This window comes from Haemorhous mexicanus, chromosome 1 (assembly GCF_027477595.1).
Source record: "Haemorhous mexicanus isolate bHaeMex1 chromosome 1, bHaeMex1.pri, whole genome shotgun sequence".
NCBI lineage: Eukaryota > Metazoa > Chordata > Aves > Passeriformes > Fringillidae > Haemorhous > Haemorhous mexicanus.
Genome location: NC_082341.1, coordinates 20862696 through 20885387, shown reverse-complemented (window position 1 = coordinate 20885387; position 22692 = coordinate 20862696). Strand labels below are relative to the sequence as shown.

General features: G+C 38.9%; 1 protein-coding gene across 1 annotated transcript in view; it reads right to left on the bottom strand.

Moving 5' to 3' along the window:
- The window catches only part of RSU1 (Ras suppressor protein 1), a 101007-nt gene that overhangs the window by 61345 nt on the left and 16970 nt on the right, over positions 1-22692 (bottom strand). The window contains exons 4-7 of the mRNA XM_059842524.1: positions 17740-17860; positions 14189-14307; positions 12623-12705; positions 12237-12351 (exon numbers count right to left, since the gene is read on the bottom strand). Coding sequence (XP_059698507.1) covers positions 12237-12351; positions 12623-12705; positions 14189-14307; positions 17740-17860 — 438 coding nt within the window. The remainder of the gene's footprint in view (positions 1-12236; positions 12352-12622; positions 12706-14188; positions 14308-17739; positions 17861-22692) is intronic.

Below are 22692 nucleotides of genomic sequence, written 5' to 3'. Positions count from 1 at the left end.
TTTTGGGCTGAATTTTATAATTAAGAGAGGCTTACCACTCCCCCGTAAATCAACAATAACTAAACCACAATAAGCTAAAATAATCTTTAACTATGGGGAACAAAAGAAAAAATATTTACAGGGTTTTGAAGACTGACTGAGCCAAGCTGCTGGTGAAATCTGAAATCAACCTGACACCACAGTTTTCCAAAATGAAAGGGGTCTGTGCAAGTGCAGGCAAGGGGAGCTGCTTCAAGCCCTGTGCTCACTGCTCACTTTGGCTCCACATTCTGCGTGACAGCTAATCCTTGGTGTACTCCTCTCTGTAAAAGGGGTTAACACAATTAAAGACAGGCCATTATACAGTGTGAAAAGATGCCAAGCATCTCATAGCAGCCTATCACGGAGTCAGGAGTCACCGTTACCTTAACAAGCTCATCTGCCAGCTGTCTGTGGCGGGCTGGCCTGAGCCCCCACAGCCGTCAGCCAGGCGGCAGCCGCCCGCGCCGCACGCTTCAGTGCGCCTCGCCTGCTTTATTCAGTGCGCCTCGCCTGCTTTATTAGGGGACTCGGCAGCCCTGTTCTAACAAGGATCAGAAAAAAGGATTAAGTACTGTGACAAAGAGGACCTAATAAGCTAGAAAGCAGTGTGTCTAAATCTGTGCTGGCTGAAGGTGCGGGCTGGCGCTCTCACCACCCAGATCTCACACGGAGGCTGCTGGGGAAGCCGGACAGAGAGGCAATTAGCCCTAACCCTCTGACTGGGGCTGCTGGGAACATTATGTATCACTCAGGGGCTTGCTTTGCAATTGCAAATTGGATTTCCTATTTCATTACCTGCAAAAAATCCTGTACACTGCTCTCCAAAACTACCAACACTGCAAGCATTCCGTAGGTGGAGCATCAAGGTAAAATGTTCAATCTGTGTATACTATAAAAAACCAGTAAAATTTGGGGAGGCAAGATTGGCCCCATAACAGGTCAAGTTCAATGCTGCTTAAAGGAATAAATCACATGTACCCAAAATCTCAATATCTGGGGTCTCAGCTGAATCCTCTTGTCCCAAGCTGTGTCAGAAATTTACCATCCAGGGAAGGCTGCTGCATGTTTCCATTCCTACAGTACAGTGAGCCCATTTCCATTTCAAATACCACATGGCAAATTTAAACGTAATTAATTGTAATAATTACTACTCTACTACAACCAAAGGATTCTTACAGCAAAACCAAGACTGCTCAAGCAGAATAACCTGTAGGCCCCCATGCCAATGTAACAGCTTTATTTTCCTCTGTCTTCTTTTTTTTCCTAAAACACACTGGAGGCAGGTACAAATATTTATTTTCACCTTCAGTGGGAAGCAGAGGCCCCAATTAATCTAATTACAGAGGAAACTGGGGCGCACAAAAATTCAGCATCTGCACCAAAATCCAGCCCTCCCTGCCCAGGATGTCCTTCTGGGAGCCTTGCCAGCAGCAGCTGGCCTGGCAGCCCATCCCACTGGCCACCTAGAGCTGGAGTGAGAGCCTAGGGATTTTAAGTGAAGAATTTAATCAAGTGTGGTAGTGAGAAAAGGAACAACTTGTCTGTCCTTATAGCAAGCACCAGGTGCTCTGCAGGTGAGTGAAAGAGGGCTGCCCTACAGAAGACAGGAAGGACAGGGCAACTAGGGCTTTAAAAACCTCACCGCTGGATACCAAAATTTCCATCTGGAAATGAAGGATAGAAATAGGCACAAAAATAAGCAGGATAAGAAGTTACAGGAAGAGTGCCCCACCTCATCAGAACTAAGTAGAAATGGAGTCTAACCCTCCTGATGCAAGGCAAGCCATTTGAGCATGAAGAAGACACAGAAAATGAGGCAGAAGGGAAACGTGTCTCTCCTGCATCGCCATGCAGTGCTTGGGGCCATATGCTGGTGCCCTTTCTGTGCTTACAGCTAAAAAATCCACGAATCAAGGGCATTCATACCTAATTCTACTCTGGCTGCAGGACAGCCAGGAGTCCCAAGAACAAGGCCAAAGTCTCAGTAACACCTCAGGAACAGTATGTGCTGGGGCAGCCAAACACACAGGAGCACTGCATGGACCCTTCTGCTGCAGCGCACAAGACAAATCCAGCAGTGTGGAAGATATGATCACACTTGCCTGAAGCATTGGTTCCAGCACCAGGCTCCCCACAGGAGTGCCCAGCAACTGGACACCTCACACATGGGTCCCCCAATCCCAAAAGCCTCCTTGCCTAGGTGATTTTTTTATGGCAACACCATGTTAGAAAATGCTGTTATTCCACCCCTGCAGCACTAGAGCCAGGGAAAAAGCCATGGCAGATGTGCCTTCATGCATATTGACTAACAGCAGCATCAGCAGAACACTGTCTCCAGGGCTTTCAGAAATTTATATACTGTTCTGCTTCACAGATCACATCAAATCCCTCAGATAATTTTAGTAAGCAAAATACAGAATTACCTCTAGTAACACTCCAGCATTGAAGATTCAATCACAAAATATATTGGGATAGGAGACTGCATTGGTCATTGCTGTTTTGTCCTACATGCACATCTACCTACTAAAAAATATTTATCATTTCTGTAATTTGGCATAATCATTTCACTAAAATTGTATTTCTTCATTATGGACTTAAAGTTCTTGCTATTTTGTCATACTGAAAGAGATCAGCTCCACTGAAAGGCATCACAGTCACATGCCTCTGGTAAGCAAGGAGGAACAGGCCACCTTCAAGGCTAGTCAGCACAGCCCCTTTCCTAGGGCACAGAAATGCTATATTTAAATTATTTCTGAGTGCTTCTAAAATTATTCTAATAAATCATCAAAACTATACATCCCAGAACCCAGGTTTAACACGCTTAAGGAACCTTCTAAGTCCAACGGGTACTTTTTTTACTCTATCTTGAGTAAATATAGATTTCCAAGGAGGAAGACTGCAAAGTGGACACTGCTGCTATCAGTAAGTGGACACTAAAAAGATAACAGAATCTGGAAAAGGGAAGAGCAGAGATCTAACAGCTGACTGCTGTGGACGACCTGCACAGAATGACCAAAAGCCTTTTAAGAGCAGCCACCTCTGTTATCTTAGAAATGCCTGATCTTGGCATTTTTATTTCTGTCTCAGTACTCATTGTATCTAAAGATGATCTTGAACCCTTAAGTTTGATTGGATCCTTGTGATTAAACTTCTTTGTTTACCCCACCTCAAAATGAAATTGCTCCTAATGCCCAACTACTCAGCTGTGCAGACCAAAAAACTGTCTACTGCCCAAATCTCTTGTTAGCTACCACCTGGGAGCTATAGTAAATAGATCTACACCAAAACTCTTGAGAATTCAAGTGCAAAATCAAAGTGTGCATATTTTTAATTTTAATGTGCTCTTAGGTCATCCATTTACGAAAACCACCATTTATCACTTCCTAAACTCAGAGCATGGGTGGGCAGAAGGGCCACCTCATATGACAGGGGGCACACCTCATCCTGAGAGATATTTAAGGGTAAGAAGGAACCTACACTTTCCTGCACTTCAGCTAAAACATTATCATTAATGTTTTTTATTTTCCTGCAGTTTTGTTGAAATAAAAAGTGGTCTGTGAGAACATTCATGTTTTGCTTGAATGCCTCCAATGGTCAGAAAAGAGCTTAGAATAGAAAATCAAATGCTGCCTCCCACAGTGGTGTTTGCAGAGTGTCAGAGCCAGTAATAATACTAACCATCACTTTGGCAAGGGTGCCTTCAGACTTCCCAGGCTACTTCTGTCCATTAGACTTAGCCTGCAAGCACCCCTGACATATACAGCTACAAGCCCCCCATCCTCTTGTGATGGATGATATACAAAGTGTGTAATATTTACCCAGTGGATGTATATTGGAGGTACAGTAAGGTATTGCTAGTGTAGATAGGCATTACTTCAATACTTACAGAAGGAAACAGAATGAACACACACCTGGCTTGTCCCTTTCACTTGAATGCCCCCTGGCAACACTTTAAATACCTCCAAAAATTAAAAGGTGAAATTAAGTAATTAAACAACTCTGACATTTGAGAACTGAACATTGGCATTCAGCATAAGAAACACGATCCGAGCTGTAAAATGCCAGATCAACGCTTCTTTGTAATGGTTTAAACTCATCCCTAGTGGAGCTTCATTAAAATCAATGGATATAATTTTTAGCTTGTGTACCGTTGAGCTTCATATCTGTGCCCTCTTGATACTCTGACTCCCCTCCCAGCCTAGACTCTTCTTCACTGACCTCAAGGAGAGTCCTCAAGCTGTAACACATCCCTTTTAGCAATTCCACTTAAGACTGCAATTCAAACGTTCTTTCCCTTTACAACACAAAGGTCTTACTCTTTGTCATACATATAACAGGAGGAACAAAATTAGTTTTAGTAATTTATTTAGATATAAATACCTTTGAATCCTGTTTTATTAAATGCTAAGTAAGGGATCAATCCACTGCACTAAATTTAAACTTAGGTTGTACGTAAAAACATGTCTGTCCTGGCTTGTTTTAGATTTGCTTTACACTACAGGGCTTATAATTTTTATTACTTTTGTGGCATTTGCTTTGTCTCAATAGAGAGAGAGAGATTGTTTAAAGTGTGGGGGTAGGAGAAATATAATGATTATTATGTCATGAAAAGGATACCAAAGCAATTAATTGTAAATGATGTTTTAACACCTATGTAAAAAAAACGAAAATATAAACTCATTTCTATACCACAAAGTATTATCAAAAGACAATGATTTTTACCCCAATCTTAAGCACATGTAAGATTACGCACCAGCAACTCATACCATTCCATAAACAGGTAAGATCATTTCTGCTTTGAAGACAGCCCTTTTGAAGGATTAATAACAGAAGACAGTAGATTTAAACAGTATTTATAAAGGAGCAGTAAGACAACAAAGAGCAAAGTCTTCTCGTACCTAAGTGCAGTGTGACTCAGTCTCTTTGGAACTGGCAGAAATAGTCATGGCAATATTCAGTATGATAAAGAAATCTACATCTCCACAGCATATGTCAAAAATACTAATTTGCTTATTGATGAGCTCCTGTGCACTAAGAGAGAACAACTAAGTTTAGTAAATCTAAAACTAGACTGAAATGCCTCCAAAAGATCAATCCCAGCAACATTTCTGCCCTCTCAACCCTACAACCTCATACTGAAGAACATCTAACAGTATCACTTCAAGTCACCCAGCTCTTCAGAGAACCCTGAAATAGCATTTGTGGTGGTTCTACATAATATGGGAAAAGGTTCAAGTCTCAGATAACAAGAAATCAGATTCATGCAAATAAATAAGCTACCCCAGAGCATCCATCCCACGGAAGCAGGCTGGAAGTCTTCCCCTGGCTCCTTTCCTACCCACACAGATGGAAATGCCTGCCATCTCCCCTGTGAGTGTTAGACAGGAAGCCCCAAGGTAAGAAAAGGCTGAGGGAGCAATCTGAAAGTCAAACACTGAGGTCAAACTCTAGCCTCAGTTTTACAATTACTTTCAGAGCGTTAAAACAGGCTTTACAACATCACATGTTATTCTTACAACTTCTTAGATGTACATGATGATTTCCAATGCCAAGTTTGGAGATGAGACCCCAACTTCAGCACTGACCTGAATACATACAACAGTAAATCTGTGTCAGTTGATTAACTGAAGTGCTTACAAACACATTTCAAACAGAAAAACATCTGGTCTGAAAAACATCAGGAGATGGAGACTCTGCCAGTTGTGTCTTGTTCTAATGGTTCATCACTGTTAAAATACATTCTTTACTTCCAAGCTGAACTAAGCTGACTTATTTCTAGAACACTGCTGCTCCCTCTGCCCATCTACAAGGAAGAAAGACCACCAGTGCTTTCTTCTCATGGAGTGAGTGAGGATCAGCAGCCAAGTGTTCCCTCACTCTTTACTTTGATAGGTTAAATAGTCTGATTATACTGTGATCCCATAGCAGCTACTCCATTTGCTTCAACTCTTAGTAAGAGGAACATAGCTGAAATAGATCAAGTGAAAACAGACCAACTAAATCTTGAATTCTTTACCCTTGGTGTAAATGCAAAGTGTTACAGGGCAAACTGCTATTGCCTCAGCTACAGCTATTACAATTGTATGGGAAGAGAATTTTACCCTCCAGCATGTTTCACAGAAGAGAGTTTAAAACAAAGTGAATGTAGTCCTGAAATGTTTATACAAAATTCCAGCATCAACGCAAAGGTCAGCCAGAATCTTTATATCAAAGTGTAATGGAAAGTATGATGCTTCAGAATGTGTCAGGACTGAAGATGAAGCCTGGGAAAGAGAAGAGGATGGATGAAATGCTGAATTACCAACTTAAACCACACTTCAGGTATTGAATACAGACAGATTATAGCCCTAACCTGGCTGGGCAAACTCACATTTCCACATTCAGGTGGCAGAAGGAGAGGTTAACTCTCTGGGAACAAGGAGAGAGCCTTGGAAACTTCTACCATCAACAATACACAACACAGCAGACCTTACCAGGAGAACTAGTAGAAAGAGTAAATAATACCAACATTCACATATGAAAGTCATAAAACAGGAACTTATTCAGTGCAGCACATGAGGTACTCCTCACCTAACAACACTCTGCTAATGGCTTGTACTGCCACATGACAAATCAGGCTGTTTCAACAACTGAACTCCAACACACACAGCTCTCAGGCACCAGGGCAAACAGCCCAGCTGGTGCCATTGTCTTGGTAGCTAAGAGGAAAGGCAGAAGGACAAGCACTTTGACAAAAACCCAAGAAATTACTTCAAAATGTATTTTCAAAATGTATTTTTAAAAATACATTCAAAAATTTTTATTTCTTACTTACAACTTGATTAAATTAATTTCCCCCGCATTCCTCAGGCAAGAGCAAGATCATTTACTAGAAGACCTACAAGTACAGCTAAGTTTCACTGATTTCTTTCTTTGAAAGAAATGTTGTGCTGGAAATACCATTTCCTTCACTGCTCTGTGTAACAAATGTCCAGTGCTGACTGGGATCCCGAGGGGCAGACCAACAGTCACCACTAAGTGTTCCCAGTGAAGAAACCCAAGAAACACAGTATGCAGCAGATGGCTTTTGGAACAAAGAAAATTAACGTGATGCCAAAGCAGTTTAACATCAAAGACATTTTAATGGCACAGGAAGTATTACAGGCTTAGAGAATAAGCATCCCAATTTATTTTGAAATATATTGCACATTTTTTCTAGCATCAGAAACTCCCCTGAGATTCTCAATTACATGGGAATTCAAGAGAGCATTCTCTCTTTGAAGGGTCCCTATCAGACCAAAATCTAGTTAATTTAAAAAAATGACTTCAAAAAAGACTCACTGTATTGCTTTTGCCCTGCACCTTTGAAACTTCCATTCAAACACAGGTTGCCAAGTACTCAGAAGAGCGAAACCACCTTCAAGTACTATGAAACACATAAAATGAAGCAAATATAACAACAAATGTAACATTTGCTCAGATTGGCTCTAATTACCGTACTCTTACCTACTACAGCTGTGACACAACAGATGAAGTATCTGCTGACAGAAAGATCATTATTATGTTGACGGTACTTATAATCAGAGTGCAGTCAAGATGAGAACCCCCCCACACTGTAGTTATGTGAGAAGTGACTGTAGAACTTACATATTTTAAAAACTAATGCAAGATCAAATCTGTATCTTGGAAAGTTTGGAAAGAATTACAGCAGTGTCCATCAAGTACTTTGCATTCAGCCTGGTTTCTACCTACAAAGCAAGTGGTGGGGTATAGGGCGTAGTTGGTTTTGGTTTTTTTGGTTTTTTTGTTTGTTTTTTTTTTTTTTTTTGACTTAAACCTTAAATGAGTAACACAATTAGAATATGCACAGATTTTCAGAGAAGCTTTTCTATATAAATAATCTCTCCATAACCTATCTTGTTACTTATATGTTTTTTATTGTTTCTTGACTGATAACTGCTATATCAGCAGTCCCAGAAAACAAACTATTTTGTTTATCCACCTTTACTTTAGTTTCAAAATCAGAAACGTATCTTTATCAATTAGTTGTTCCAGTGCTCAGATCTGTTGTCCAAAGAGCCCCAGTGTTCTGGCTTTCAACAAGGACCAATAAATGACCTGTACGGCAGGTGTGAGCAGTGCTGTCTTGTGACACAGGCGAGGTGCAGTAACAGTTTATACTAAATACGAAAAGTTTGGCATTTACATCAACAAGTGGAAAGTTTCTAACATTCGGAAAAGAAATATCTTTTGTAAAGTAAGTGATTCTTATGTTTGCACATGCCTGTTATAATTACCTGAGTAAACGGCTATTTCAATTAATATTTACTTGAACAAACAACTGCAGCTACTACTTTGCATAATATAATATTAATTCACAAATTCTAGAGTAATTTCAAAAGCCTAAATTCTAAAAGGTCTTCCTGCAATGGAAATACTGAGGCTTTAAGCACAATTCCTTGAACTTTGTATTGAAAGCCAGTCCTTTATCCACAGAAGATAATTTAGCTGTTCAAAACAAAAAAAATTAGAAATAATTACTTGGTTATTCTGATATGCAAATTATATTTACAAAATGTTTCATGGTCCTTAAAAAGGAACATGACTATTTAGGCCTTTAAGATTTTTTGGTTTTTTAACAAGGCTTGAATTTTCCACGTTTCTGGTATGGACTAACATTGTAATTTTGATAGTGTCTCTCTTTACCTGAGGAAAAGTGCTAAACTAGAACAGCACTGAACAGCAACTTATGAGCTGTTGATGCCAAATCCAATTTTGCAAAAGGAGGATGGTAATTGGGAATGTATTCTTAGAAATCACTGTTCTTCCATATGCATAAACATGACCAAACCACATGTGTGCACACATGTTAGCAGCAGGGTAGTGCACCCAGGCAACATTAGAATCTGGGCTTTAAAAATCATACCATTTGTTTTCACAGCAGAAATGCAAACAAACAGATAAGCTAGTTCCATTCTCTGGGTGGTTGTTTAGCTACTTCTTGGTGAGTACTCTGCACCATATACTACTCTTACACTCCTGATTCTCCTGAGAAAATCTTTCATGTGGCACATAGGGGTCCACCCAGATGAACAAACAATGAACTTAAAACACCATCACTGATGTGACTAATTGCATCTACCATTTTATATGGTTCTTGTTTCTAGTTTACTTTCTTTCCAAACCGTTTGTATTGTTAAATGGTCAGAACACACAAAGCGACAGATTTAGCGCCTCCTCGGCAATTTATATAACTGACTGCAACTCTGTTGTTGCAGTGAATCATGATTTATTTGTCTTGCAATGCAGCACATAACCTTTTAAATGCTGGGGAAAAAAATGCCAGCGCCTCTTTAAAGTTTATATATGACTGCCCACCACCATTTCTCATGAATGGGGTTTTGAGAGACAAATGATAAAAACAAGCTGCAAATTCCACCCACCTACTCCTGGCCATTTCCTGTGTTCATCACTCACATGTACTGTATTTACAGAACAGCACCTCACCCAGGGACCAATGCAGTCCTTCATTCCCTTCATTTCCTTCTGAGCAGAAATATTTTTCTTACATTAGCAGTAGGAATTCTCTGCTAAACACAACGGAGGATAATAGTGATCTCCCCCAGCCCTGTACTGGTGCCACCTCAATCACATTGGGTGACATTACAGGCTGACTGTAGGAGGTTATTTATTGGTCTCTCCACTCCAAAGCTGTGACCCCAAGGCCTGTCTGTGGCCTTTTCCATACCCTATTCTTCATTCCTTCTTCTGCACTTATTTACGTTACCTTTAAAATACAGGTTAATGTAACACATACATCCTTCTCATCATTCAGTTGTGCCCATCTCCATGGTAAATGAACATCCAATGACTCACTGCTGTCCACCAGAGCCTGAACTAAGCCAGTCAAAAACGTTCAGCACCTTTAATTATGAAAGTGATAATGAGAGAGAAAAGATTGTTTACTTTGAATGGAACAGGAACAGCTCCAATTAATGCAAACAGGACCAGCTCACTGAAAAGCTATTTATTGTGTCCAAAATGCACACCAAGAAGTATTTGGATAGTTCTGAGTACATTATAATTCAATTTTAAAAATTTAGGAGAGAGAACTTGGACAGCAGACAAAGTTCATTTTCCCTCAGATGGTGACTATGGCATTAGCAGTCCATGCAGCAGGTTGTAACCCTCTCATGCCACCTTTCACTGGCAGACTTTAAAATCATCTCCAAAGGGGTGCTTCTCTAAATTGCCCTGGTTTACAGAAGGGAAACCAGGACTGCAGAGATTCACTCTTGCCTATGGCCTGTTCCCTGATCTCAAACAAGCCTTCCAAACCCTAGTCTGGTGTTCCAGTCCCTAACATGTGCCCAGATGTTTCATAAACAAGCAGAACATTGTTTTCCATAGTAAATATGCCTGCAAGTTGCACAGATTACAAATGTAGACTTCAGCGTAATGTTCTCTGGAAATATATAACAAAATATATTTTAAAAATTTGAGATGGTTTTAGCATTATCCATGGCATAGATCACAACAGAAATTATGGCAACTGATCACAAATGAGGATCTTGAGTAAGACTGCAAAATGAAACATTGATCAATTATTACATTAAAAGAAGAGTACAATTTACAAAATACCTTTCGAGTAATAAAAACCAGAGATAACAAGAACTTAGCTGTGTCAGTGAACCTCACCTTTATCAGCTGGGGCAAAATTACAAGTCCTTTTTTTACCAGACTGTGATATTGCTCTAAAATGCAAATAAATGCTTAGAGGAAAAAATTTCCCATAGCCCTCCTGAATTTTGCAGATTAATACAGAAATAAATATTGAGGATTTTATTTCAAACATTTCCATTTGGGATGGATTTTGATAGTAAAACCATTTAATGGGGATTTGTTGCTATGCTTGTAAGGCAGCAGCATGTTTAGAATATTTAATTAGCCAAAGAAGGTGGTTAGACTCAGTGCACTATTCATCTTCCACGTTATGAAAAAAACCCAAAAGCTATAATTTAGGAAGCTACAGAAAAGTACATCTACAGACACTACATGCTTCTGAACGTTGCTGCTGCAAGAACTGATAAATAAATACAACTTTGACCAAAACCTAAGGAATATATATACTTGTGTCAAGACATCAACATCTGAAATTGAAGAAAAGAGAGCAACTTTCATCCACTAGGCCACCAGTGGTATGGGAAAAAGTCAAAAAACCCCATACTGGGCAAACAAATAAGAGTCAAACAAATACCTTCCCCAATTCACAGAAAAAAAGCACGTTGCTCTATAAAACAAAAAGCATTCATTGTGCACACGGTCACATTAAAGTACATTAAAGCACATTAAAGTAAAGGGTCAATGGGTAAAGCAAGTTCTTATGAAAACAAGTAATTTTATTTCATCATGCTAATTTCTGTCCCTATCCTTCTGAGTTTTGGGAAGTATTATGTGGAAGGTACCAGTAGAAACAAAGAAGCTTCCCCAAAAGCTTTCAAAACCAGGTAATTGACACAACTACATTATTCCCAATGAAAATATTTTTTAAAATTTTAAGATTAGAAACCAATTTCTGGCTTGAGGAAAACGGGAAACATGCCCCTCACATAAAACGCAAATTCAGCAAAATCAATACTCAAGTTTCAAAGAAGAACTCCTACTTCATAGCATTCAAATGTACAGTATCACAAATTCAAATTCCATCAACCAGCTCCATTGCTTTAAGTTAAAGAGCTGTCAGCTCCCTAAGAAAAGCTATCAAATTGAAAAACAAAAAAATCCTCTCATTTAGCTATATTTCACTCTAGTTGATCAAACTTCCACTTTGTATAGGCACAGTCACTAAGAAGCCACTTATGCTATTGTCATTTTTGATTAATATAATTTTGGCTAATCTAAACAGTGTTATCAAAACCCAGTGAAAGATAAGAACAGGTTTGCTCACCCAGTATTTATGATACATTAAATAAAGTAAGGTGCTATATACAAATTGGCAATCAGGTGTACTAATAGACAAGAAAAATGCAACATGCAATAAAATAATAAAACAAAACATGTCATCTTCTGGCTCCTCCTGCACATCCAGGAGTGCAGTGGAGGAGTGTAAAAGTGAGTTTTTCTCAGGGGAAAGTAAATATTAGCTTAAGATGACTTAAGCATAATCATTTCAGAGGAAATACAGTTCATCATCATCACTATTAGTCAAATAAATAAATGATCATCCATAATCTTACCCAGTTCTGGGGGCAGCACAGTAAGGCGATTTCCCTGGATATGCAGTTCCTTAAGCTGGGTGAGCTCACCAATTTCTTTAGGCAGTGATACCAGGTCATTGTCTCTAAGACTCAGCTAAGAGCAAATATAAATTCAGTCAGAACAATTTTTGGTTACCATAAAGCAGCCCAAAAGAGAGCTCTACTCCCTCTGCCCCCAACTTTCTCCTGAATGCTCAATTCTTCCAATTTATTTACAAGTGTCTTCTGGTAAACAAGAAACAGTTCCAGGTATAGTGGTCTATTCCTGCAAACCTACCCTACTACTCCTCAAATTGACTGGATTCCATTCCTACAAGTGTTGCAAAAGTGAATTGATTTTCCAAGAATTTAGATAAATTACTTACTATCTGCAACTTTGTGAGCTTCCCAATATCTGGCGGCAGCATTTCAAAATCGTTGTCACTTAGATAGAGTGCACGAAGGGTGGCTGCAAATTAAATAGCAATATATAAACAGGGTGGCATATAACCCAACCATTTGAGGTCTAATCAATAAAAAGGAGTCAGGTTTGATTAATAACCCTGACTTGGTGAAAAGCCTTTGACATACCCAGGGCTCACAATAATAACAAGCAGGTCAAACTTAGATTTACTGGCTTATTATATTGTTGGTGAGTTCAGGAAAACATCTATATTCAAAAGGACTAGCACAATTAACAATTTCTGCAACAGTAGACTCTGGCAGATTCTGGCAAATAGCCTGAATGCTCAGATATGAGAATACAGTCATTACTCTTTATTACCCCTGATTCTTATTTATTACATCAATTTGCATCCTAAACAGACATTAAAAAAATTCTGAGTTTTTTCAACAAATATACAGCTATGTTAAGCTCTATAAAAACCACACTGGGAAAGAGATCTGAAATGAAATACAGAAGACTTCAATGGTATAATTCATAATTTCCATGCCAAGTCTCAATGAAATTAATCAAAAAAAGATGACCCAGCACAACTATGCAGCTTGCTATTACTAAACAAGCATACATGACAGTTGGAAAAAGGAATTAAAATGGAGACTCACAAAGAGCTGTCAGGTGCAGCAGGAGAGAAGGTGGTCAGATCAGCAAAACCTCTCCTTCCCACCAGAGGAGATCCCATTTGTCTTACGTAGTTCACTCCTCCTCTTCTTGTTTCACTAAATGTGACCATTTTTAATAATGCTGACTTAAAGCTTTCCCTGAGCCAGGTTACAATCACAACATCCCTCAGAGAGCAGCACTCCTCCTCTCCCCTTGCCTGTCACTTTGATGCTGAATGCACTGATCCTGAAGCCACTTCAGCATAGTACACGGAACAGCAGAATCGCTGAAATCCAGAAAGTGCCAGAATTCAAGTTGCTTAGGCAACCATAATGCAGCCCTTTTGCACATATGTATTACAATACCTTTCTGTCAACCCTCTGGGTATGTATTTTTAACATATGCAAAGGTCAGCTTAGCTCTACCATTCCTCTGCCAAGCTTTGTAACCTTGGCATATGTTTTAATGTGCTGGACACCTCAACACCCACATGCTGTTAAAACTATTTTAGTAATGAACTATCAAGAATACATTCTTTTTCAGACTCAACGAACAACAGTTGCTCTGCAAAATGGTTTACTTTCCCCTGAGGCTTGCAAACCTCCATGACGTTTTAATTGAGTATGGGACCCAAGGAAGTATTACTCAGAAGAAAACTAATATACCATTACTAAGCAAGTCTGCTCGTGTCCAAAGGTGTCAGATGACAGTATATATCAGTGATAAATATTGCCATGCTATGCAGAAATATTCAAGATATATTAAAAGAAAAACAAATATTGGGAAAAAATCTGTATTTGTATTTTGGTCTGCATCAAATAAATTTCAACTGCAAAGAGCAAAGCACCATATCCTGAAGATTTGTAGAGTTTTTAGAAAAGTTTCTTACTCAGATAGAAGAAGTTTCCCGGTAGCGAATTTTCATTTAAGTTGTTGTAAGTCAAGTCAAGAACTTCTAGTGCTGGTAGAGAGCCAAATCCCCTTGGCAAGGTGTTTAACCTGTTCATGCTGTAAGTAAAGGGAAAAAAAGAATATGACATCAGTATTCACTTCACCTAACAGGAATAATACAGGTCACAAGGGTTTTGTTTGGCTTTTTCCTTAAAAATGTAATATATGCCAAGATTTCCTCCTGTTTTGAAAAGGCTTTGATGCTCCAAGATATTAAGTCTTTTGCAATGCAGACCTTTTTATAACCTCTCATTCCCATAAATATACTCAAAACTTACACACTCTCAAGGGATCCTGTGTGTCACCTCAATCAGCAGGCACACCCAAACCATGAAGCACAAGGGAGAGGTGTCAACGCCATGCTCAGCTTTAACAGCATCCCATGGAGAAAGCTGGTCCTTGGCTGATGACTTCTAGTGAAACTAAAAATTACACTTTTGCACATCATGTTGAGCATTCTTCATTCTGCCATGTAGTTCTCCACCATGATACCAAATATAAAGGAGAATACCTCAAGAGCACAGTATTTATGTTCATTGAACAACTGCTCAAACCTCTTCCTAAGAACAGCAAATCTGTGTCACTACAGAACTATTGATGCACAAGGAGTATGAAGTAAATAAAATGTCAGTCCTGCGACTAATAAAGCTTAACCTAAACACAACTCCATTAGCCAGTCTTCAGAGGGTTTAGGAGAGCAGTTCCCACTGGTAACAGACAGAACAACATGAGGACACGTAACAGAAGGAAGAGATTTCTCTGAAAATCCTGGATCAGACAAGGTAGAGAAAGGTAACTTTTCTCTGACTCCAAGGGCTTGAACAGGGTGATTCAGATACTCTCTAAAGCTGCAGCAACAATGAAGGCAGGCACATGGCTGGAGATACCTTCACAGAATCTAACTGTGCATGAGCTGTTCGTGTATGGCTGTTTATCACATGAACAGAAAAAAACCTACCTACCAGCTTCTTATTCATACTGTCCCTAGTGCATGTACAGCAAATATATACCGGGTGTGTGCGGATCTTGCTTCAGTTGTCACCCAGGTTTGAAAGCAGAACAGAGAAGAGAGGCATCTTCAGAAAGAGCCTGTACAGGTAGCTATAGTCAAGAACAGGATTTTTTTCTTATGTGAAGACTGGAAACAAACATGACCTTTCAGATGCTGTCCCTAAACATACTCCGAATTTGATTCTCTTTTGATGCAAAAGTGATAAGCAACAGTCACTGAAGTCAAGAGAAGATGTTATGTGAATGTATGAATATCTGACACTTGAAACTATAAGAAATCTAGTCAAAGTACAAAGACAAAGTTGCACAACCAAAAATAAGAAAGACCATATAAGCATGTGAACAAGGTCAGCAGAAGCACATCCATTATTTTCTTTCAAAAACTCAGGAAATAACCTCACCTTTCCTTACCCATTTTGCATAAGCCAGCCCCAACAAAAGAAGAACCTGTAGAGATCAGCTCTCTGTAGCTAAATCTAGACAAAATCCTTCTTCCTCCTCATCCCCAGTAAGAAGCCCCATTATGGGCATACAACTCATATTGCTGCTGTAGTATTAGCAATTAAAACACAGGAAAGCATTCTCCACTATTGCTACTGCACAATTGTCACTGTTTTAAAAACTGGTCTTTCTATAAAACAGGACTAAAGAAAGCAGTTTGTTTTCCACTCCTGAAAAGGGATTTTTACCAAGCTGCCCTAACAGCCTTGCCTTTTGCAAGGAAGGAAGAGAGAGGGAAAGAATGCTCTCCCTACTGACAAGAGGCAGAATAGTATCTATTCTTTGGCAGGGACAGAGAACCAGCTCAAAGTTGCTGCCCAGCACTATTCATCCCTGCAGAAGTTCAAACACTGAGCCTGTGCCTCACCTGCCTTCCAAATGTTACATTTTAAGCTTTCTGTGCAGCAGTACACCTTTTCTCTTTCCACACCACTTGACCCTTCCATGCCAAAGCCCTCCCAAAAATAATCTCTGCTCTTATTCAAGCCCCTCTCCCCTAAGGGGCTCTTCTGAAGCCCTCTAACACACACACTGCAGATGACAAGAGGGTTTCTAGGCTGCCTCATGAAAAACCTACCAGAGCAAAAAAGTTTCCTTGTCACTGACTCCAAGGATGTCCAAAGCAGAACCCATTTTGCAAAGCTAAGACTGGGTGGTAAATCCTGTGCCTGGAAGACCACGTGTAAGGAGGGGATTAAGATGGAAGAGTCTTTAAGATTTTACGCCGCATGATACATGAAGATGGTAAATGTGGTTACAGACCTGAAGGTCTGCTGCTCCAAACACCAAGTGGTCTTTTGCATGACATTTTTTTCATTAATAAAGACTAGCATTTGACCTATATTAGCAATGGTTGGTGCTTGAATCCATAGGAAGTGCACAACTTCTTCCTTCATATACTGCAACACTTCTATATGCCATTCCAAAAATATGGCTCTAGCCCCCAAAATACAAAGAATCAGGATTCTTAATTAATATTTCCTCTGAAACGGAATTCAGAGGTTGAAACAGATATAAGGACAGCTAGAGATCTTCTGTGACAAAAAAAAAAGACCAGGAAAGACAGATCATCATTAAAATGTCTATTGGCATTCCAACAGTTCAAGATGCAATTCAATTATCAGCAATTCAATTATCAGCCCTTCATGAAAGTATCTAAAGCAGAATACACAGAGCTTAGCCAAAATCATCTGGTATTTGGAAGAGTAAAAAATGATCAGTTTAAGGTGTTTAGAAGTTGAATTTATAAAAATCAAACATTATTTCTATGAGAAGCCTATAATGCTAAAGCTTAGGCCTACCACTGCTTTCCTCCATAGTTACACTTTAATATGTCCATTTAATTTTAAGAAGGTCTTATGCTTCACATTTGCTTTCTTAATAATTCAAGAAAGCCCTCTGCAACTGCATTTCTTATAAAGTATCACCAGCTTTACCATAATATAGAATCTGAACACTTTATAATAAACACCCCTGGCACAAATTCAGTCAATACCCCAGCTCTTTGAACTAAATGCACATCACACCTAATACGTGCTGCTTCTTTTACAGGTTTAAATACAAACTGAAATGTCTATAAACACAGATTCAAACATTTGGAATTGAAGTCCTAAATTAACATGGATGTTTTTTAAAATCAGAACAGGAAATAAAGCTTGATTCTTACGCAGTAACCACAGAATTAAGAGGCAGTTGCTACGGAAGTAAATGTCAGTAATTGTTCAGTTTAACTACAGCATTTGATGAATATGAGTTGCCTTAAATGATTATGAGTATACCAGAACAAGTGCTTGATCATTTATGCTTCTGTTTATCCAGGACATTAACTGAACACTCTGAAGTTGTAATTCCCAGGTTAGCCTCAAACCCACTTTCAATAACAAACTTTACTACCAAAAAATAAGAAGGTACAGGTTCAGTTGTGATGACATTTGATAGCACCTCTATTACAGCAAAGTTCTGCATTAAGATACGCACCCAAGGTTCAGGTGTTTGAGCTTCTGAAGGCTGCTTATCTGTGTAGGCAGCTCCTCAATCTGGTTGTTGAAAAAGTTGAGCACTTCTATGTTTCTCAGGTCTGCGATGTTTGCTGGCACAGCTGTGGAAAGTTTTCACAGTGAGAGACTGCAATTAGGGCAAGCTACCCACACTACAGATGCTTTACCAGCACTTGGTGTTTACACTGTTTGTACAGCGGCTGCAGCACAGAAAGCATCCCATTATTCCAATAAAAGCAAAGTTTATATCCAAAAAGCTTCCTATCTGGAACCTGTTCTCATTGCTGAGAGCACTCATTTTGTACTCTTCAAAAATTACTACCAGAACCGTAAGATATTTTGACTAACAAAGACCACTGCAGAGAGAGAGAGAGAGAAGAGACAAGTGCTCTTACAGACTAAGAGAAGCAGGCTGTCCTCTCGTCATGTAGCACACAGAGGTCTCAGAAGAGCAGAGCCTGAGAGACTTGGATCATGACATTATTTGAGTGGAGAAAACATTAATGATACAAGCAGTTACACCAACACAGCAGTTGTACTAAAGGTCCTTAACAACAAACATAAAATAATCATTCATTTTTAGCTATGGCCCAATCTGCTTACTGCTTAAAAAATTTAGTATCCAAATTCTTGGTCATTTCAGAGACAACAAAATTTACAAAAAAAAAAAAATTAAATTCAGCCCTAAAAGAAATGCTTAGCCAAGCCCATTTTCAGTTACCCCCCATGGGTGATGAACTAACTGATCAATACACACACATGGCTACAGTGGATTACCAACAGATCAATAGCTGGTTGTTACTACCTAGAAACATGAACTATAAGGCAGAAACATGATATGAACGACTGTGCTAATGAGGTTAAAAAGCTATTCAGATTTGCATCTCCTCTCCCCTTAAACTGAGTGAGATTTAAGCAGCCAGCTGAGGTGTAAAGGAGGTTGGCAAGTCACCTGAACTGAAGCTTGCACCTGTGCTCAGTATTCACCTTGGTTCAGTCTCAACTTTGCATCAGGAATCCACAAACTGCTCATCTAAATAATTAGAAGGTTTTTATGAGGCCATGATTTTTTTTTTATTTGTTGGTATGAGGCAATCTCAGTCTTAAAATGGAGTCAATAATGTTTACAAAGCGGAACATTGCAGTATGTCACATTTACTAGATTATAAGTCTAATTACAATGTGAACAATAATGGGATCCCTAACAAAGACTCTAATTACACGACATAAATATTACTGTTGAGGGCCATATTCATTGCAGGAGGTTTTTAGCAGACTTTATATAAAGTCATTAAGGCAAATCTGAACATTTAGAAGACCTCCCTTAGAGGTATTTTCCAACTGGTCCTTACTTATCTGTCATTCAATGATAGCAAGAATTATGTGCCTTCACAAACTAAAGGGTATTTCACTACTACTGTTATTCTAAATTATTCCCTAACAGAAGTTAACTGAGGATTTTAATTGGCATCATTCAGCTGTTTCCAGCCTCAATATTTCACCAGAAAAGTAATTACCAGTATTAAAATATTTTCCTTTCAGAAATTAGACTTCATAATTTGACTTTGATGAGATGCAACAGACAGGCAAATCATGCTTCTGATCTTCTCAGATATCACATTTATGAAGACTAATAATCAGAAGTACTAGAAAATACAGGTTTTAGTTTAGTCAAAGCTTTAATAATAGAAAGACCAATACAGATATAACACTGTCTCCTGATATATCTGTTTAATCCCCCACATACTGTATTTCATGTTGTGAATGACACTTAGGATACTTTATATCATTGTTTTCTTCAAGATATACTAAAAGCTGCATTGGTAAGCAGGCTGAGATGAGAAAAAGGCTAAATATTTAGCAAAGGATTAAAATGAAATGCTTTTGTGTCTTACCCTGTTAAATCAAAATGAAAAGCCCCAATCCACAACTGTACTTTTTGGTTTGGATGGAATGCCTGGAGGTATTTTGTGAGAAGGAAGAACAGAAGAGTAGGTCAACACCAGGCTTGTGGTAGGGAAGAGAGGACTTTTCCCTGTAATTTAATTCCAGTTTATTTTCTGGTTCAACAATTCAAATTCATTTTTAATATAAATAAATGCTCTCTTGTATTCAACAGAAATCAGAAGACTGAATTTAACTCCTGTACTGATTTTGTAGCTAAACTGCACAGGATCAGTACCTTCAGACCTAAAGACCACTGGTGGCGAAGCAAGGCTGACTAGGCATAGCATGCTCTCTGTTTTGAACTTCACATGACCCGACTACCATTCCACTACTATGTTACAAAACTCTTCCCAGATACATTTGGCAGCCTGCTGACTGCCAAATCCCGAGACATTCATGTTCTGGCAATGCTGAATTCCACTCGAGTCTCGTTCTCACGATGAGCTGTGAGAGTGAACTGTCAGCATCCTGGTTCTATTCACCCACATGTTTACAGTACGATCTGCAGTGTCTTAACAACTCTCCTGAGACCATCTGCTGCCCAGTGTCATTAACAACTCCTCCTCAGCAAACACTAGGAAAATTTGGCAGCCCAGTGCCTTTGCGTTCTCCTGCGAAGCTTCAGTCACATCATGAAGCCCCATTCATCTGAAGTTTCACTTCACAAGACCAGGAACAGCTTCCCCTTGTTCAATACTGGAAATTGCATACAGTGATTCACTATGACAGCTGTAGACTTCACCTTGATTTCAAGGGTTGGTTGGCAGTGAAAGATGGGGTCTATAGGCTGCCCACAAGGATTCAGAGGACTTTGTTCATGTTGCTGGAAATAAGGATTGACAACTTGTTATACTTCAAAGCATTTATGCTCTTTCTGCCCTGAAGTTAGTGGCAATTCTTTAGGCACTAAAACATCGAGTTCTCATCAAGTTTACTTGAGGCAAATTATTACATTTTATTCCTATACAACCAGCAGCTGTTTAAAAGTTAACAAAACTATTTCCAAAATACAGGTAAGAAGGATTAAATGCCACTATTCAATGACAATGTAACTCCACACTTAGAGTATCCTGGATCTGAGCCTTAACTCTCTTTCAGCATTGAGAACCAGAAGCCAATACCAGACATGATCTTTACTAGAGGTCTGATGCTGCCCTCAGTTGGAGAGTAGGCACTGGGTTAGAAGGACCTTTCATCCAGGACATCTGGATCCTGCAGAGAAACTCACTAAAAACATCCAGATCAGTGACAGCAGCCTGGAATCACATGGCTCAGATGCAACTCATTCCCATAAAGCAGGAAGTCAAGAGGTTCTCACACCACTACCTAGAACTGACATGCAAATCCAGCTCCTTTTCTACACCCAAACTCTGACAAAGGATGAAGAGCACAGGAAACAGAAAAGAAGAAAACTAAGTACATTAGTTTCCCTCTAGTTCCACTCAGTAACTCCTTCACCATTCACACAGATCTCAATACAATTACTCCTGTGGTGGCAGGGCCCTTCACACAGTCTGAAAATGCACAGGCTTCAAAAAATCATTATTTCTGAAAATCGTCATCAAGATTATTTCTCTTAAACATCTGGGAAGCCCTGGGAAACAAGAGCAATCCTCACAACTTTGAAAGTAAACAAACTCAGGTGTTTGCAAACTTAAGTCTCCACTTCCTTTTACCTAAAAGATGAAATCTAGATGAAATCTGCTTTTTTTTGTTTGTTTAGTAAAAACACTAAATTAAACATTTCTGAAGACACTCATGGTACAAAAGATCTGTATCGAAATTTCCTTTACAGTTCAAAACTAAAATGAAGAAGATTTTAGATAAGGAACTTCACATGAAAAAAACTAGAAGGGTCAATAAACTACCCAACTGAATAAGTGAAATTATTTAGTAAAAATATAAGTCTCCATGAGAAGAACACACAGTACGTAACCTGCAATAAACATTTCAGTTCATTTAACCCTTAACACTGAATTTTCAAAATAAACATTATCCCAGTGCTGCTTGGAAAATGCTATCTGTAATACCTGATTATGCATAAAATTGTGCATGAATAGGACTGCAATCTGCTCAATAAATATCATCCAAAGGCTAAAGTTTTGGAGGCAAAACCTCCAACTGAAGTCAATGTTTTTTGAATCAGACATCATGAGAAATAACAATGTTAATTTCTTTAAGATTAATTCCTTTGGCAATCACATTCTTAGAATGTGATTAGCTGCAGAATCCCTAGCTTTTTCAGAATGTTTCTTTACTTAATGAAGTAATTTTGTAGTACCTAGGAACATGATGTTCAGTAGTATTCCAAATCTTTACAGGTTCTAAGGGAATATTTATCCAAAAGAGCTATTAAAATAGCAGTACCTGACAGAAGATTTATGCAACTATGCCAGTTTCTCATTAAACTGTTCCCCTGGAAAACTGGTCAAGAGTCATACAGGGTTAAGAGAACTCAGTACAGACCTTTCAGAGTCCAATCAGTCCATTGCGGATCCCAAGCAGGGATTTCTTGCCAAGAGCAAGAACCCACTTTTTAAGACTGAAGTAAAACCTGAGGGCTCTACAATATAATAAACCCAGTTCTGTGGACTTGCTAATCCAGTTAGCATCAACAGGAAGCTTTCATGAGTAAGGATCCCTTAGTGTAAAGGTCATAAAGACATGAAATGTTACTCACATTTCATGGGGGAGGAAGAATTTAGAATACTAAATATATAATGCATTCTGTGCATCCAATATAACTGTGCTCACAGAGCTAGAGTCATGTTTAGATTAATTTGACAAGGGTTCTGTTATACAGAAAGAGAAGCAATCAGCTTCACCAAAATGAAAGAGGAATTAGCAGAGGGAGAACACCACAGTTTTTATTTTAAATATTCATAGGCAAGCTGATATCATATTTGGCAGCTAACTGGAGAGAATCCTGATCCCAACTGAAGCATACAGTACTTAATTTACACACTATGTAGTTCAAGTTTCCCCT